Raw genomic sequence first — 19,820 nt, forward strand, 5'->3', positions numbered from 1 at the left:
AAGACTGTTTCAAGTGCAGCCAGCAGGCTACACAAAGCCATTACTAAAGAGTGGTTAAGACCAGAAACCTATAATAGAAGATTGGATTGATATTAGTAATGATGTCTTCAAGATGGAAATAATTACTTTCACTATCAGACTACAACAGGACAAGCTTTTTGTTTTAAATGGAAAGTTGGATTGTGAAAATTTTAACTGTATGATCATTGTTTGCTTGAGTTTGTTTTTTCTTTTTTCTTTTCTTTGTTTTTTTAAAACTTCTTTTGATTGGCATTATATGGTTCTATACTTGTTTAAGGTCTATCTAATTCCTGTAAATGAAATATGTTAGTGTGAGAGTGTGTGTGTGTGTGTGTGTGTGTGTGTGTGTGTGTGTGTGTGTGTGTGTGTGTGTGTGTGTGTGTGTGCACTTGTTTCTGCTATACCGGTGGGGACTTTGACCTGACTATTTGCTATAAAGGTGGGGACTTGTCTTACGGTGGGGACCTAAAATGAGGTCCCCACGGGTGGCAACACCGTTTTCTTGGCCATATTGTTGTTAATAAAAAATGTAAAAGTGCAAAAACGTTTGTTTAGGGTTAGGCATTGATTTGGTGATGGTTAAGGTTAGGGTTAGGGTAAGGGTTAGGAGTTAGATATGAATGGGAGTCAATGGTAAGTCCCCACCGGTATAGAAAAACAAACATGTGTGTGTGTGTGTGTGTGTGTGTGTGTGTGTGTGTGTGTGTGTGTGTGTGTGTGTGTGTGTGTGTGTGTGTGTGTGTGTGTGTGTGTGTGTGTGTGTGTGTGTGTGTTTGTGTGTGTTTGCACATGTGTGCACAACAGAAAGAAAGGGTTCTGGGAAAGAAAGTTCATCAGGTTTACCTGAGTTCGCAAAGTCCTGTTTGGAATATTTTCCTTTGGTTTTAGAGTTTGCCTGTTAGTGGCAGAGTCAGTTCCTTTAATTATTCATTCTGCATCCACTTTTCATTTCACCAAAATGTTTGGTCATTATCAAAGTTTTTTTTCATCTGCATGAAAGTTGGTTTACTGCTCATCCTTACTGAGGGGAAGAATGGGCCTTTTGTGGTCTCAGGAAATGACCATTGCAGATCTCAGCATCATGTTGCTGTCAGATTCTCCCAAAGAAAGCTCTCTCCCACTCGTGAAGTTTCTGAAAGAGATATTTTGATGCTGAAAAAGAGAGACTGGCTGAGTTGAACTTTGAGCTTTGTGCATATAAATCATCTTGAAGATGGCAACAATCAGTTTTGTACTTCAGTCTCTGAGTACCTTTTGCTCACTTCTAAATCACACGCTCTGTTTAAGACATGAAATGTGAAGAAACTTTGAAGATGAATGAGTTGAAGCACTGTTTTTAAGTGGGATGATTTTATTAGCCAGAGGCATGTGCTAGTGAAAACAAGGGTCATAAGAATAAAACTAGAAAAGACATCTGGAATAACAGCTTCAGATTCACTGTGTTAAAATGAATGTAACATGATACATACAGTAATTAACAGCAAGCAGAGGAGTCTGCATTTCTTTCATTGTGTCAGTGCAGGAACAACAGTATTCAATGTATTTATAAATTCCAACCAGTGAACACATGTGTTACAGCTTTCACCTCGTCATAGGATTACTTGTTGATTTGATTTCCTCTCTAGTTTTGTTGTAAGTACTGTACAGCTGGAGCTCTTTTCTTTGGACGATGGGGATCATTTCACAGCCGTTGCCTTTTGCTTAATGTTCTTTGCACCTTCAAGTGGCTTGAAAGTGAATTTTTTGTAACCTTTCGCCACAGCAAAAAGGCCACAGAAAACAGCTTCTGTCAAATACCTCTGCTGTAATCTCTCACCTGAGACAATAAAACTACGCAGATAAAACATGAGCCGTTGAACTGTGTCTCGTGTTCGTTAAATAGCTGATGCCTCAAAACAGCAGTAACAGCAAACCCAGATACGGAAAGTTAAAGTTTAATTTAGAAGCGTGGAGAAAGATGTTACTGAAACCGAATGTTGTTGTGTTAAATATTCAGAGAAGATACATGACTGTGCTAAAAAGAAACACATAATTTGCTGAACAAAAATGAAAAAAATTGTTAAGACAGAACACCCAACTTCAAGGCAAATATGACATTAATACTGAAAACAGTCTTCCACTAAATGGAGAACAATCTAAGAATAAAAATGGTTTGAAGGTGGACTGATGAGAAACCAAAGGTGACAAATGATTCATGCCTTTAAAAGCATATCTCTGGTATTTAATATAAAAACATCCACATGCACATCTGTCCAGCAGAAGGAAAAGCAATGCACAGTAAGGCTGTGTGTTTTTAAGTGACTGTAAGAGCACAACAGAAGATAAGATAAGGTGTGATAGATCAAAGTTCTCCACCTGAGTTGAACTTCAGAGCTGTGTGGGAGCACACTGTGAGGTATCATTTGATTACTGTAATAATTCCAGTTTTTAGTGCGGAAAGTGCAAAGTCAATTGCAGTGTTCCTTCTAGCAGTTGCTGAGGCAGATGGCATCATCAGCATTCAGATTGTGTGTGTGTGTGTCACAGCCACAGACATGATGATGAGAGCATGTCTCGGGGCCCCACATCTGTCAACAGTTTCCATCTGCCAGTCACACTCTGACTGCCTTCAATTAACCCCTAACAAAAACCACAACTGGTTTTACTGGCATGGTGCAAATATTGCTGAAAAATTCTCCCTTTTTTTAGTGTTGAGAGAGAATGTTGATGCATTCAAATGTAGGCCAAGTAAAAATAGACTTTAATGCACACTCCCTATGCAATGGTTTAAACTTTTTGGCACAGCCGTGCATGTCCACGTGGCTCTTTAATACCCTCAAATAAACATCTGCGCATTGGAAATACAAAAGCACATAAGCTCTTACACTGAGCTGTTCAGATGTTAGTCACAATTCAAATGTAAACGTAAGAGGCTACTTTTTTCTTTTCACATTAGTTGTTTGATCTAATATTGTACTATTTGCTTTTAGGGTTATCAGCTAATTTAATTGGATAATGTAGCATCATAAGCCCTAAAACACAGATTCACCACAATGAAAATAGTGGCTCTAATATGTATTTCCAGGTCAGACCATTTATAACGTTTTAATTTTTTAAGGCATCTTGAATACATTTTGGGAACCTGTTGTTAAAGAGGAAATCACTCATGAGACAAAGTCAGCGCCAGCTGGAAACCTCCGTCCAGCTGGTGGCAGTAAAGCATCATTAATGTGGTTTCCCGACCGCCAGTGAAGGGAAAAAACCTGAAGAAAAGAAGAGGGAACCAGTAGTTTCCTGAACAAATGTTTCCGACCGACGTTATTTTGCGTGAGGACACAGAAATTCAAATTCGCGCTTTAGCAACAACCACGAGTTTTGTATTTTTCTCTGCTTTATCGTGGAAACTACAATGGCTGTACCTGGTGGGTGTTTGATTTTTTAGTACTGTGATTTATTGACGTTTTCATTTCCTGGTTTGCTGGTTATGTAATTAGTAAACTCTGGTGCAAACCTGAACGTTAGCTTAAAGGTAGAGTACCAACCCTACGATTTGCTAGCAAATGTTGCCGTTAAACTGGAGCTTTCACTCCCCGCAAGAAACTTTTCAGTAAAAAGTTTTCACAAAATAGTTTTCACTTGTAGAAGTAGACTGCTTTATAGTAATGTCAATACAAATGTCTGCACTATAGCGTTGTAGTATACATGAAATCAGTGTGCAGTTACAATTAATTTGCAGGAATGTTTGTGTTCAGAGACGACGGTATTTTATGCTAAGTACTCAGAGTATAAGGTCTTATTAGCCAGTTGTGACAGTATAGTATTAAACAATATCTACATGTACAGTATTCAAGTGCATGTTATTCAGTTCTTCATTCATCTATCTATTGGATACTTGTTAACCTAGTAGTCTTGTGTTTGGGCTTTTATGTTTAATACCTTCAAACATTTTGAAAACAAACCTTGTTTTACTTACAGGTCCTAATAAGGACAACATCAGAGCTGGGTGCAAGAAATGTGGATATCGTAAGTAAAGTGTGTGTGTGTATATGTTTCTATTAGCCTTCTTAATAGCCTGGGTATTTATTGGCTTGATACAGTCAGTATAGAATGTGTTTTAACACTCTAGTGTGGATGCTGATTTCAGTCTGTCACAGGACTACATAGACACAAGCAAGCACTCTCATATTCACACCTATGCACACTTTAGAATCGTCAGTTAACCTCAGCATGTTTTTGGACTGTGGGAAGAAGCCAGAGTGCCCGGTGAAAACCCACGTATGTGCATGCAAAGTCCACACAGAAAGATCATAGCCCGAGCCCGAGATGCGAACTGGGGATCTAGGAGCTGCAAGGCGGTGGTACACTGATATACTGAGCCGCCCATTTTGGCAGAGTTGCTGTTATTTCAATTTAATGGCAAATGCAAAAGGAAGACCTAATTGTAAACAATGAAATTTCCCTTCTTTACTCCCTGTATTTCATCGATACTCTTTGAATTTTTATTTGTCAGCCGGGCACTTAACGTTTGAGTGCCGAAATTTTGTACGGGTTGACCCCCAGAAAGACATTGTTCTGGATGTAAGCAGCACCAGCACCGAGGAGAGTGAAGACGATGCACCTGCAGCTCAGCGCAATGAGAAGCTGGGACGAAGTGGACAGCATCGCAAAGGTCTTACTCCATGCTTTCTTTCAAAGTACTCTGTGCTTTAGAGTTTAATAATGTAATTCACAATAATGCATATTAATGATGAAAATTTTTAAGTAAACAGAATAAATTCAGACGTGAACTGACTTCAGTAAACTTTGATTTCTGCTGTGTTTGTCAGTGAAACTTTGTAACAAAAAACAAAGACAAAATGGTTTCTCTGCTTGCTCCTTGTTAAATAAGGGAAAGATAAAGGATGGGTTGAATTTAAAGTTTTGAGGGATTTCTGTAATTTCACAGCATCAATAGCAGCAACTCTAATGTTGTAAATGCTTGTAATGTAATCGTCTTTTGTCTGGTATTACTAGTGCTTCGCTACATATAATATGAGCAACTCAATTTTTTATTCAAATGAAAACTGTTTTGCTATTTCTCCCGATAATATTGTATGCTGTAGGTTCCCATGATGATGACAATGGCGATAGAAAAAAGAGACAAAAACGGAAGAAGAGCAAAGACAGAAAGTCAAGAAAAAGGTAATATTTTACTTGTCTGAATATGTTTCTGACACCCCGTTGAACCTATGAATCCATCTTTATGCTTGTGTCACAAATTTGACTTCTTTGCCTAGATCTGACTCATCATCAAGAGATGAGGAGACTCCAAAAAAGAAGAAGAAGCGCAACAGGTCACACTCATCATCTGACGAAGAGGAGAGGAGGAAGAAAAAGAAACTAAAAAGCCACAAGAAGAAATCTAAAAAGAACAAAAAGGAGCATGGCAAGCATCACAAAAAAAGACAAAAGAAAAGAAAGGAATCCTCTTCCTCTTCCAGCTCCAGTGAATCCTCAGAAAGTGACTGAACCAACTAACTTTGCAGCCTCTGGATGTCCAACATATTTATTTTCCATTTTATGAAAAGTGTGGTTTGCTGACAGTGTTTTTAAACTCACATCATATTATTCTGTACACATTTCCATTATGAAGACAAGGATTTAAATGGTTTGCTACTTAAAAAAAACAATGCAGAGTAGTATACACTGCAGATGAGTGTCTTATGATGACACCAAGTGGTACCTTCGTGTAAATGTAAAAAAACAAAAATCTATGTATTTGCAGTTCCTTGAAGAATTCTAAAAAAAATCTAAGCGAAGGCTAGGAAAGAGGCTTTAATTTAGTTTTCTTTGCATTTCTGGAACCACTGTATTTTACACTTGACATCATTTGCTACGTGCAGAGGAGCTGTGACACATGATTAATGCTAAAGTCAAGAAGCCCACTCTTTTCTTGTCATACATTGAACAAAACATGAGTGACACAGACTCTGGATACTTTTGGTGTTACAGATTTATTTTTTTAGGTGTTGGTGTTGATTTATTTGTCTTTCTACACTTTTTTGCTGCCATGTTTCTCTTTAAAATGTACCAAAACCATTATAATTGGTCACATGTCAAACATAATTCTACTCTAACATTGTAATAAATGTCACAGTGACATATTTAGCTGAAATACTGGCCAGTATTAGTAGTTAGACCATTTCTTATCAGTGTCAACAGTAGTTTACCTTAAAAGTTAGTACCCATTTAAGCAGTAGAGAATGGCTTAAATGTTCAAACTTCATAGGACAGAGAAACTCACAGATGTTCCTGTTAGAATAATGCTCTTTCCATATCTTGTTAAAAACTGTCTGGACATTTGAAGAACCCATTCCAAAACCTTTATAAATGTCGACTGTGGCAGGTATCATTACCTGAGCCTCTATATACAGCTTTGTTATTTCCAATTCACCATTTTGATTCTTCCTCTGGAATAAAAATATATATATTTGTATCAAACTGTCATTCTCTTCAGTTTGTGAAATATTTTCTTTCCCATCAGTACGAGATGTGACATGACTAAATATGACTTTTGATCAGAAAAATACACTTGACAGCTTGTGCATGACAGGAAAACAGATGCAGTACAGTCTTGTTTCAGGTAGAGGGCAGCAACATGCCTGAAATGTGTGAAAACCTCACTGAATAGTCATGGGATGAAGGACGATGAGCTCAAAAATGTTTTTATAGTTGGTTGCAAGACAAATTGTGTCTCGATCAATTTCAGTCTCCTCCACTGGTGGCTCTGTTACACTGTTGAGGGCCTGTTGCTGCCATTGTTTGGGCTCACTGCTCCCGTAAGTGGGTAGGAGCACTGCAGATCAGTACAAAATTCTGAGTAATCTGCTTTTATCCTTTTAATTAAATATCTCTATCCTCATCTGCGAGTGATTGATGGTCTCTTTTGGGCTGAATACTTGTGTGAATTGTATGACTCGCTACTTCACAGATCTACCTGAACACTATTTGAAGATTTTGCATCTTTGTGTTAACACTGTCTACCATCACCAAAACACCAAATTAGAGAACATTATATTTTTTTGAATATGTAATTGTTTAGAACCAGTGTTAAAACTGAAAACAAATTAAAGTCAGACAATGGGCAAAATAAAATGACGAATATCAGAAGGTGGACATGGAAACACCATTTAATTAAGGTAAGATTTCAAAAATGAAAGAGAGTTTACTTCTTGAACCAGACCCATTAGATTTGAAATATGCACACAATTTACACACGTGGACAAAATTGTTGGTACCCCTCAGTTAAAGAAGGAAAAACCCACAATTCTCACTGAAATCACTTGAAACTCACAAAAGTAACAATAAATAAAAATTTATTGAAAATTAAATAATCAAAATCAGCCATCACTTTTGAATTGTTGATTAACATAATTATTTAAAAAAACAAACTAATGAAATAGGGCTGGACAAAAATGATGGTACCCATAACTTAATATTTTGTTGCACAACCTTTTGAGGCAATCACTGCAATTAAACGATTTCTGTATTTGTCAATGAGCATTCTGCAGCTGTCAACAGGTATTTTGGCCCACTCCTCATGAGCAAACAGCTCCAGTTGTCTCAGGTTTGATGGGTGTCTTCTCCAAATGGCATGTTTCAGCTCCTTCCACATATGTTCAATGGGATTCAGATCTGGGCTCATAGAAGGCCACTTTAGAATAGTCCAACGCTTTTCTCTCAGCCATTCTTGGGTGTTTTTGGCTGTGTGTTTTGGATGGTTGTCCTGTTGGAAGACCCATGACCTGCGACTGAGACCAAGCTTTCTGACACTAGGCAGCACATTTCTCTCCAGAATGCCTTGACGATTTCATCGTACCTTGCACACTTTCAAGACACCCTGTGCCAGATGCAGCAAAGCAGCCCCAAAACATTACTGAGCCTCCTCCATGTTTCACCGTAGGGACAGTGTTCTTTTCTTCGTATGCTTGGTTTTTGAGTCTATGAACATAGAGTTGATGTGCCTTACCAAAAAGCTCCAGTTTGGTCTCATCTGTCCAAAGGACATTCTCCCAGAAGCTTTGTGGCTTGTCAACATGCATTTTTGCAAATTCCAGTCTGGCTTTTTTATGAGTTTTTTTCAGCAGTGGTGTCCTCCTTGGTCGTCTCCCATGAAGTCCACTTTGGCTCAAACAACGATGAATGGTGCGATCTGACACTGATGTACCTTGGCCTTGGAGTTCACCTTTAATTTCTTTGGAGGTTGCTCTGGGCTCTTTGGATACAATTCGAACGATCCGTCTCTTCAATTTGTCATCAATTTTCCTCTTGCGGCCACGTCCAGGGAGGTTGGCTACTGTCCCGTGGGTCTTGAACTTCTGAATAATATGAGCCACTGTTGTCACAGGAACTTCAAGCTGTTTAGAGATGGTCTTATAGCCTTTACCTTTAAGATGTTTGTCTATAATTTTTTTTCGGATGTCCTGGGACAATTCTCTCCTTCGCTTTCTGTTGTCCATGTTCAGTGTGGTACACACCTTTTCACCAAACAGCAGGGTGACTACTTGTCTCCCTTTAAATAGGCAGACTGACTGATTATGAGTTTGGAAACACCTGTGATGTCAATTAAATGACACACCTGAGTTAATCATGTCACTCTGGTCAAATAGTTTTCAATCTTTTATAGAGGTACCATCATTTTTGTGCAGGCCTGTTTCATTAGTTTGTTTTTTTAAATAATTATGTTAATCAACAATTCAAAAGTAATGGCTGTTTTTGATTATTTAATTTTCAATAAATTTTTATTTATTGTTACTTTTGTGAGTTTCAAGTGATTTCAGTGAGAATTGTGGGTTTTTCCTTCTTTAACTGAGGGGTACCAACAATTTTGTCCACGTGTGTATATGTAATTTTACTCCTCCTAGTGGTCAAGGTGTGAACATTCAGATACTGAACTGGGTCACCTCAAGTTTGTCAATGGAGAGAGACACTGAGACAGACAGACAGACAGACCCTCAGACAGAGTAATGGGGGTGTAGCAAAACTTCCCGACTCCTGTTTGATTTGCCAAATAATCATGAATAGACACAATGGAAGAGGCACCTGTGTCAAACATCAATCTCACTTACTACACTGAGTGTTTAGATGGAATGTGACAAAAGACAAAGAGAGTCTTGTGTATCACGTCCTCACGGGAAGATCCAATCCGTGTATTCAATGACTTCTATTGAATCCACAACACAAATTTTCTTGCTGAAACCTGCAGGAGAGAAAAGCCACAGAGGTCAGACAGTTTCAGAGGCAGAGCCACTCTAGGTGAACACAAGAGGACAAATCTTTAACATAAATATAGAGCTGGACCACCTCTTTCTCTGCAGATCCTGCTGCTTGTAGCCCAGGCAGGCAGCTAAGGGCCGAGGTACCGTGGTCATAGTCGGGGTCAAAATAGGCATCAGTTTGGTAATTGCTTTCATCATTCTGACTTCAATAAGACATGAAACAATAACAAAAAAAAAATCAACCACATGGATTTTTGGGAGCACTTGTGTTTCATTCAGACTGGGCTATGTGACAGGTGTTTATAAAGAGGCCATTAATTTCACTTTGCCTTGGGGAAGGGGATATCTTTTTAAACATCTGCAACACCCTGGCAGCTACATGCATGGCTGCTGATCAGAGCCTGGCATTCTGATGAGACATATCCCTTCTTCTTTTATCTTTTGGAGGGCTACGGAGCAATTTTTTATTTTTGGCATTAAAACACCACCAACAAAACAATGTGCAGACCCTGCTGACAACCCGGTGAAGACAGACGAGTTGTCAGAAATTAGGGAGTTTGTGAAGTTTGATTCCTGACTGAGCAGCTGAGATGATGGATGTGCAGTTTGAAACATGTCCTCACTGTGTCGGGTGCTGCTCAGAACATCCGCACAGGAAATGCTTTGTGTGAAGAAGAGCTCATTAGTTGGAGAAAAAAAACATTCACCCCCACTGAAACTGAGCAATTAGCTCAAACCTCTGCAACGGAAAAGTTCAACAGTTTTGGCCAAAGGTGCTTTTTGCTTCTTACTTTGGATATTCCAGTCTGTCTAAAAATACAGAAAGAGACCTCAACCTCACCAGTTAATATGTTAAATCGCATTTGTCATAATCCACGCAACAAACCAAAGAGTAAAACAACATGTGCTTATGTGGTGAACTTCTTCTTGGCTGTTCAAAGTGACTTCCCGGAGTCTTGTCATTGTGAGATTAGCAGGATTACAGCAGTGCAAGGAAATAGTCCAGAGGATTCATATTTCGCAGGGATGAATGCAATTTAAATCCCCTCAGCTAACTCTTGGCAAGAAAGCTAATATGCACATTTCCCAAAATGTCAAACTGTTCCTTTAACGTAACATATTTTACCTTCTGTGCAAGACTACAGGATATTGCCAACCAGTAGGCAATTTAAAGTGATCACTGAGCGATCCACAGTATTGAGTAATGCGCACCAAAGTACTAAAATGAGAGTAATTGTTGACTAATGTTGGATCAAAATTGAAAAATCTTGCAATCCTTATAAATCTTGCAAATTTTTACGTGTGGCACTTGAATAAGGTTTGTAAAGTGTTGACAAAAGAAACTTAGAGTAGAAAAACTTCATAATTGCACAGATGGCAAGAGGACAACTCGATACAGAGGAGCAAATGAAGTCGAAGCGGTGCTACCATGTGCAGCAGCAACCGAGCAAACCATATGCTGTTTGTATAACACGACAGCTAGGTTTTCCTGTTTTCATCAGCTCATTGGCTTTTATTGAGTCTGTTGGGCTGCAGGAAAGAAGAGAGCAAATGGGACTCCACTGAGCCATTTAAATGAAAATGAGATGGTCAAAGTCATCTTCGAGAGAGTTTAGCTGCAGCGGAACGGCGACTCAGCGCCCATGTAAACATCTTAGAGGCATTGATCCCAAACTTAGTGCAAATCCTTTTTGCAAAATGGCTGACCTGAATGACTGTAATAGGGCTAAATGATCTCTCATTAGCATAAGGTGTGTTTTTCAATTTGTTTATATAGCTTTAGCAGCTCAGTTTCAGGCTTGTGTGGGCGGCCTGGTAGCCAGCAGTGATGTCTGTTTTTAACCTTTTTTGGAGGGGGGGATTTGAGCACACATGCTCTTTTTTTCCAGCAACGCCCTTCTTCATATTCACACAGTTACATTCATCCAGCCTGGGAGTGACCCAGTACAACCACAGTCTCCTACTGAAGCCAGTGCACAGCTCCACTGGAGATACTCTTAAATGCTTGGCTCAAAGGCACTTAGATGATGTCGCTGTTGAAGGAGGATTGAATAGGTTTTGCTTTTTTTTATTTTACCGTTCCGTCTGGGAATTCTAACCTGCAACCTTTTGGTCCCAAGCCCCTCTTAACCTTAAGATCTCCACCACTACACAGCAAAGCATAATATCTTCCCAGAAATAAAATGAAAATCCCTTATGCTGCACTTTGGTGGGAACAACCCAAGCTGAGAGATGGCGCCGGTTTTGCGTCTGTAACCACTGTTGAAATATTATTTCAGAGGCAAGCCGTCCCCGCGTCTTGGAGCACAGTGAGCAGAGCACTTGAAAAACGCATTAGGGCCAAGGGGCAAGTCGGAGGCTATACATTTGCTACCAATTTAGTTCCTGCATCTTAGATTTCGTTCCTCTCTTCCTCTCTTGGCCCCAAACCCAGGCCTAATGTAGTAAATGACCTCTAGGATAAATAGACAGCAGGTTACATGACCCCAGCCATCAAAAACGGAGGCTGTAATAAATACTACATAGCTTTACAGGAAGTGTGTTCAACATTCTCCCAAAACCTGCAGGAAAAGAAAACGAGTGGGCGAATGGGGTGAGTCTGTGTTCACCGCTCTCTCTTTGGTCAAAACCTTTTTCCTGAGGTCTGTTATTACCGGCCTAGTTCCTGGGTTCCCATTCAGAGTAGAGCTTGTTCATATAAACCTTGAGGTTTTGAAGCATCGCTGGACTGACTGGGTGGCTTTCACCAGGGAATTAACAGTGGGTCGCATTGGATCAGGATCTGTAGGCCCTCAACAGCTAACCTGTGTTGGACTGGGCTGCTTGTGGAGATGGTGGTGGTGAGGACAAGTTTCCTGGCTCTGGAATATGGGTCAGTCAGAACCCGGGATGTGTAGGCCCTGATCCTGTAAACCGTGGAATCATCTGATGCTTTTCTCCTTACTGTATTACTTCTAAATCATTTTAATTCTCCGCCATTTTCCAGATTAGTTCTGATGAGATTTTGAAACTCTTCTAAGGCAGATTTATTTATAGTTGGGGGGAATACAGCCAAACAAAATAACAGTACTGAGGCAGTTGTAAAGAAAAGAGCAGTTTGAGATCAGTGCAGTTTGAGATCAGAGCGGACTTGTCAAAGAAGGCAAATTATTTTAATAGCAAGAGTTGCAGAATATGATTTCTAGATTTGAATTCAAATGTTTTTGGCTGTAAAGAATGGTAATGTAAGTGATCTTTGTCAATATTTTTCTGCATATTTAAGACTCCAAAATCCACGTGGCTAGACAGAGGGAGATATGCGTGAATGAAACAGTATAGCATGGTATTTTTTGTTCGATTAGGTTTCCCCTTTTTATTGCATCATAATCATCCCAGGTATATGCACTACCATGCAAAAGTTTGGATGCACCATCTTCTTCATTGCTAGTTATTTATTTGTATTATTTTCTACATCATAGATTAGAGTTTTTCGTTTACAACACCATTGTTCCATATGTATTTTTTAAAATAATTTTGTCTACAATGTAGAAATAATTAAATAAAAGCATATATATATGTGTGTGTGTGTGTATATATACAGTATATATATATATATATATATATATATATATATATATATATATAATTTTATTTATTTCATATATGCTGTGCACAAATACTACATTCTTATGCATTACAGAATCACCAGGGACATGCCTGATCTTCTGGAATTCATTCTGCAGCATTACAATGACACAAAACTTACAGTGAAAGTCATAAATAGCTACAACAAAGTTCTGCAAGAGATAGCAGAACCCTGAACAACACTCTGGGATTGCATGAAAAGAGAAACACAATGGATACTACTGAGACTGAGTCTCCATCCACAGAAAGACTGTGACACGTTCTTTAAGATGGTTTGAACACACGTTTTTTTTTCTGTTTGTTGCATATTGCATGTACTTGGTAAATTTAAACTACTAATGGCACCACTTTTGAGATATTCTTGTGTTAGTTGTAGTACGTACAAATTTTTCATAATCAGCTGTTGTAGAAATCCTACTGTATAAAAACTTCCAAAAAATCCAGAGTGAGTCTGAATCATACAAGGATATGCTGCTGTAGGACTGATCAGAGAAAAAATAGTGTAACTTGCAGTGTCCGACAAGCCCTTTCTAAACCTTCACATTCATAATACAGTTATTGGCAGAAGTACTGTGTCACTGTAGTAGTCTGATTGTTTCACCAGGATCCTTGACTTGATCTGTGCTGTGCTTTGTAGTTGTTTGTTCAATTTCACATCATCAAATTGAGTCAAATGAACAATTCACCATCCAGTCATTTATCAGATATTCTATTTTGGGAAAGTTTGGAGATGTGTGGATATTATTTATCGACTGTAAGTGTCTGTGCATATATGGAAAGATAGAAATCCTCAGATATAACCAATATAAATACTACAAATAAATGACTAATAAAATTATTCACTAAACTGAATGAAAGTAAAAATAGCAGTGCTATCACATTTTAGAAAATACATTGTCTACAGCATTTATTTATACCTAACATGTTACTTATAAATTATTGCAAGGTCAGATGTACTATTTAATACATATTGTAGCTGATGCAACTGGTCCACAGCTGGGTCTATACTACTTCCCCGAATGCGAATGGTACAGTCCAACCACAGGCACAAAATGCAGAAATGGAAAGTTAAAATGTTAAATCAATGTCTCTATATTCCACCCTTGATGGAATACATGCCAGACTGCATGCCAGATGTAAAAGCCTGTTGTCTTTCATGATTTAGACACTTTTTAAAAATATTTTTATGCCATAAGGCATCATCATCATGCAGACACATCTGTAGCGTCTCTCTTTGTGTGGCTTTTCCTCCCAGTTAGATTTTCCCTCATTCCAGTTTCATATTTATTGCCTTGTATTTTGTCTCTCCTTCTGTGCAAGTCCTTCAAGCTACTAGTAATTGGTGAAAATCTAGTCTTGTCTTAGTCAGCACCTCAACACTGAAAAATCTCAGTCAACTACAGGGAAGTCATTTGCATGTACTTTTAAGATGGGGTCTATTGTAGGCATGCATGGTTCTGGCTTTGTCCCTTTCTGATGAATTCCATTTGTCCCAAAAAGAAAAAAAAGGTCCAGAAGGTGGCAGGAGTGGCACTGCTGACAACTTCCAAGCAGAAAAGAAAATTAGAACAGACCCAACAGCTTCAGCACCACAGATCCTTTCCTCTCTGCTCCTGGGATGACGATAGACGTTTTACATGTCCCCACCATCAGACACATGTGGCTTTTTCAAAGACCAACGACATGGTGTCATCTCTGCGTCGGGCACATCTGCTCACTCTTACTCTGGTTTTAGTGTTCTTTCCACTGCACATTTATATGGAAAGTGTTGTGTGCCTTTGTTCTGTTCTGTGGGGGGTTTCTGTCCCTTTGTTTGAAAGAGACATCAAACAGGGCAAGAGGGGCACGTGGTGGCTTGAACATGATCGAGATGGCTATTTTTTGTTCTGCTACATTGTCACTGGTCATCATAAGAACTCTGGCACAGATGTCCTGAAAGTTTTTTTGTTCGTTTTTTTGTTACTTGGCTTTACAGACGTGAACAACAGGGCCACAGTATGCCCACTAGTTACTTTAAGTGAGGTTTAGGACTTTCACTAAACGTAAATCTATTTTTGTTCATTTCATTTTTGAAAAATAATGTGAATTTGCAATTTTTTGAGCAAATTCTAGCTACATATTCTTTCCTTCAAGCCGGACCAGCTGGAGGGTTCTGCGACTCGCTTAGTGCCACCTTAACTGTGGTTTTAAAGTGAGCAGAGCATTTTGCTCATTTTCCCCTGACAGTTTCCCAGCTGGTACAAGGATACAAACCAGAAATCCACTTGTCATAATGTTTTTTTTTCTTCTTGGCGGTGCTCAAGAGCAGCTGGAGATTAAGTGACAGACTCAAAGTCATCCCAACAACAGACATTTTATAGATTTGGAACCAGCAATTTTTCCACTCGTATACCAGTGTACCTATATTGTTTGAGGACACGGTAATACATGTTTAGAACTGCAGGTTTGACATAATGACAACACTGAAGGTTTTGTGGCATTTTAGGTGAGAAACTTTTCGTAAAGTTAGAATTTTTTCCTATTTTATGTGGTGGAGGGAGAACAGTGAGATATTCCATAACTTAAACCCTGTTCTTTTCCAGTTCTATAAAGAGGGCCCTCTTGTGGTGTGGTGTCACCCTCCATAGTATTTTTTTTAGATCTTTTTTTTGACAGAGAAATAGATGGGTAGAGTGGTGCTGATGAAGATGAGCATTTTTACCCCACTGGGCAAAAAGGAATACACCATAGATATTAGGTTATTTCATGATCTCTTTGTGCCTTCCACAAAGTCTTTTACCATTACTATGACAAAAAAGCAATATTCATAAAGATTAGAGAAAGGTGTGGGGCCAACGAGGAGGAGCGTTTTATGGTCAGCATTTTCTGCTCTTTCATGGCTGTACCAAATTGTTTTTTCTAAAGTGCAGTATCTGGCCCATAAACTGCCAAAAGTTCCCAAGGCAAAATGAGCAGACTCTGTAATTGTCTAAGTGGTCGGGTGTGTGTATGTGTTTGTAAGATTGGAAAAGAGAAACAGAGGAGATGGCAAAGGAAGAAGGAGTGAAGCTTATTAAGTAGTGGGAGAAAAGCAAATCCTGTGTGGGTGTGTTTTAGTGTGTGGTGGCTTGCTAACGTCGGATTCAAAGGATCATTTTTACGTTCATTCCTGTGACGTGCTTAGCTTTCAATTCTGGACATCAATAGAGTTTAATATTCTGGTAATTAATAGGCAAATTCTGGACTAAGCGTCTCTTTTTTTTTCTTCTTTGCAATATCACACAGCACAGCTCCGTTGGAATATTCTTGTTATTTACATAGAGAGTTGGTTTTATCTTCAGTGAGCTTCTTCCAGTGGTATAGTCACTTTTAGAGAGAAGAATGACTCCATTATTTTCTCAAAACTGGACGTGCTTCTTAACATCACTGAGTAATATATGGAAAAATATGAGGGAAAACAGAACATACAAAGTTTTTGTTGCAAAGCAGCCAGAACCAGCACCTTGTTCATCTGTTGGCAAAGTGACAGTTGTGGACAAAATTATCCCAACCACTGGTCCGTTTAGTTGCTGCTGTGGAGGTTTTTTTTTTAATGTATAACATGATCTTCATCAGCGCACAGGCAGAGTTTGACCAGTTGTCTTCACCTGTAGTTGTTTCCATTTCCCTGAGAACTTAAAGGACATAGCTGAGAAAGTTCATTATTGACCCAACAGGTGACAAAAACCTCAGTACAAGGTCTTTTTAAAAGCTACACCAGGTTGTTTAATCATAAGCCTACTGTGCAACCACACACAAGGAAACGCACTACTACACATACAGAAGTAATACAGGATATTAGCTGTCAAGGTGGGACCGAAGCTCTGAAAAGAAAGATAAGTTTTGAGTTTGGATTTCAAAGAGTCTGCCACTCGAAGCTTATTTCAAAAGAGTGGCTTTATGAGAAAATGCTTCATTTATGAAGGACGTTTACTGAATCTAGGCCCAGTGCAACTTAAATGTGTGAGGAGGATCCTGTACATGTAGTTGTGGATCTGTAGGCTGCACAAGTATCTGTATTTCATAGTTTGTAACAGTCAGTCAATACAACATATACAGGTATCCCTATATGATGCTGTGTATTAGGAAGATGCAGAAAAAAATTACAGCTGCAAAAACAACACAGCTGTAATTCAGGTTTGGTTAGGTTTAAGGGCGATTGGTTTGGGTTAAAATAACTTCTTGAATAAAGTTGGATATACAGTTGAAACCAGAAGCTTACCTATACTTTATAAAAAGACACATAACCATTTTCTCACCATCTGACATTAAATCAGACTAAACTTTTTCTGTTTTAGGTCAGTTAGGATTGCCAGAATTATTTCTTTTTGCCAAATGTGAGAATAATGAGAATTTTTTTTGGGAGATTTTGCTAGAACTTTCTTCAAAGTAAGAAGTTTACAAACACTAAGATTGCTGTACCTTCAAACTATTTGGGAGGGCCTAGGTGATGATGTCATGACTTTGAAAGCTTTGGACAGGTTAATTGACAACATTTGCGTTAATTGGAGGCACACCTCAAACACACTGCTTCTTTGTGTGACATCATGGGAAAATCTAAATAAGTCAGCTAAGATATCAGGAAGACAGTTGTGAACCTTCACAAATATGGTTCACCCTTGAGTACAAATTCCAGATGCCTGAAGTTTCCACATTAATCTGTTCAAACAATTAAACGCAAGTTTAAACACCATGGGAATGTCCAGCCATCAAAACGCTCAGGGAGAAGATGGGTGCTGTGTCCCAGAGATAAACATGTTTTGGTGTGAATTTTGCATATCATCCCATAGAACAAAGGCAAAAGACCCTGTGAAGATGCTGACTGAAGCTCGTAAGAGAGTGCCATTATCCACAGTGAAGCGAGCCCTGTACCGACATGGACTGAAAGGCTACTCAGTGAGGAAGAAGCCATAACTCCAAAAGCAACAAAAAAGCCAGATTACAGTTGCAGATGCACACAGGGACAAAGACCTTCTTTTTTGGAGACATGTCCTGTTGTCTGAAGAAACTAAAACTGAACTATTTGGCCATAATGACTATCGTTACATATGGAGGATAAAGGAAGAAGCTTGCAAGCATGAGTACACTATCCCGACTGTGAAGTACAGGAGTGGCAGCAATGTTGTGAGGATGTTTTGCTGCAGAAGGGACTGTTGCACTTTAGAAAACAGATGGCATCATGAGGAAACAGCATTGTGTGGAAATACTGAAGCAAGATCTGAAGACATACGCCAGGAAGATAAAGCTTAGGTGCAAATGGGTCTTCCAAATGGACAGTGACCCTAAGCATACCGCCAAATTAGTTACAAAGTGGCTTATTGACAAGTCAGTTCGTCTTAAAAGTCAGTGTTTTGCAGTGGCCATCACAAAGACCTGATCTCAGTCCCATAGAAAAGTTGTGGGCAGAGATGAAAAGGCTAAGTCTAAGGCACACCTGTGCACTAATCATGGTGTCTAATCAGCGTCTTGATATGGCACACCTGTGAGGTGGGATGGATTATCTCAGCAAAGGAGAAGTGCTCACTGTCACAGATTTAGACAGATTTGTGAACAATATTTGAGAGAAATGGTGATATTGTGTATGTGGAAAAAGTTTTAGATCTTTGAGTTCATCTCATAAAAAATGGGAGCAAAAACAATGTTGCGTTTATATTTTTGTTGAGTGTATATGATATATGTTGAAAAACTGATATAATCAGCAATCAGTTTTTGCCTTAGACCTTACCTGCTGGAAAAGAATGCATTTAATAATGTAGTACCATGTATTTAGATCATATTTTAACTTTAAATAAACTATTTGTGGGGTATTTACTGAAGACATATAACATTTTTTCATTATGTGCTAGTGTAGCCTTTAGGAAGGCCCTTGCTTATTCTTTTTTGAGAATTTTTGCATAGCCTTGATTGAGTCTTTTGATCACAGTAATATGAATCAAGAAAACTGAATACAACCCAATGCTTGCATCAGGACTTATGTGAGGTTTCTAATTGCCAGTAAATAACTCTCACCCACTAGAGAGTGTTGTCGTTTTTCATTTAAGACTTCAAATAGACCCACTCTAAGAATTGGTAAGGAGCATAGCCACAGAGACGGTGGTAACCTGAGATGTTTTTTCCGTAATTTTCTTTTGGATTTGGGCATAACCACACCTGCAATGTATGGGAAAGGCAGTTCACAGCAACAGTGAAAAAGGGAAAAGGAAAGTGAGACAGAGATAATAAAGAGATTTGGAAGAAGAAAGCATGAAAGACCAAAGCCAGAGAGAATGAGAATGAGAGCGCAGATGAACTGTGCATTAAATGAGGCCTATTGAGTGACTGGGGTGAAAGTGGTGAAGAGATATATTAAATCTCTTGATTAAGTTCTGCTTCCTATAAGAATATACAGAGATTGAAGATGTAGTGAGATTCAAATAAAAGGCATAAAAAATAATATTCATTATTACAGACTTCTACTGACGCATTGTAATATCTAAACATTTAAAAGAATAAAGACTTCTATGGTATATGTTTTGCATTATTTTATGCAGCATCAGAGAATCTGACTAATCTCCATCCAAAATGCAAGGAAATGGTTAACAACTGCTGGCAGAGAAGTTTGTCAAAGACAATTGCTGTTTTTATATGCTTTGTGTATTCAAAATATACAGTACAACTGTCATAAAAAAATCATGTGTTTGGATTAGTCTTAGAAGTTACCAGACACATCTAAACCTGCAAGTGCAATTGTAGAAGAAGTACAGCGATGAAATATTATAAACATAGTGAAGTTAGGTCAGGTCAATTCATATAGCCCAGTATCACACATTACCAATTTATCAGCCTTTGCAATCCAGACAGTTTACAAACCTCTCTGTCTGATGGGTGTTCTTGCTTCATATTGGACCATTATTCTGCCGCTTGAGTTCTGTTTTGACTGGC

General features: G+C 38.7%; 1 protein-coding gene across 1 annotated transcript; it reads left to right on the plus strand.

Moving 5' to 3' along the window:
• Window positions 1–3,278: 3,278 nt before the first annotated feature.
• On the plus strand, window positions 3,279–6,901 carry srek1ip1 (SREK1-interacting protein 1). The gene is made up of 5 exons (XM_022193465.2): window positions 3,279–3,422; window positions 3,976–4,023; window positions 4,511–4,669; window positions 5,103–5,181; window positions 5,277–6,901. Exons 1-5 carry the CDS (start codon window positions 3,410–3,412, stop codon window positions 5,506–5,508), a joined length of 531 nt encoding a protein of 176 aa, XP_022049157.1. The 5' UTR covers window positions 3,279–3,409; the 3' UTR covers window positions 5,509–6,901.
• Window positions 6,902–19,820: the final 12,919 nt, after the last annotated feature.

The sequence above is a fragment of the Acanthochromis polyacanthus genome, chromosome 4 (assembly GCF_021347895.1).
Source record: "Acanthochromis polyacanthus isolate Apoly-LR-REF ecotype Palm Island chromosome 4, KAUST_Apoly_ChrSc, whole genome shotgun sequence".
Taxonomy (NCBI): Eukaryota; Metazoa; Chordata; class Actinopteri; family Pomacentridae; genus Acanthochromis; species Acanthochromis polyacanthus.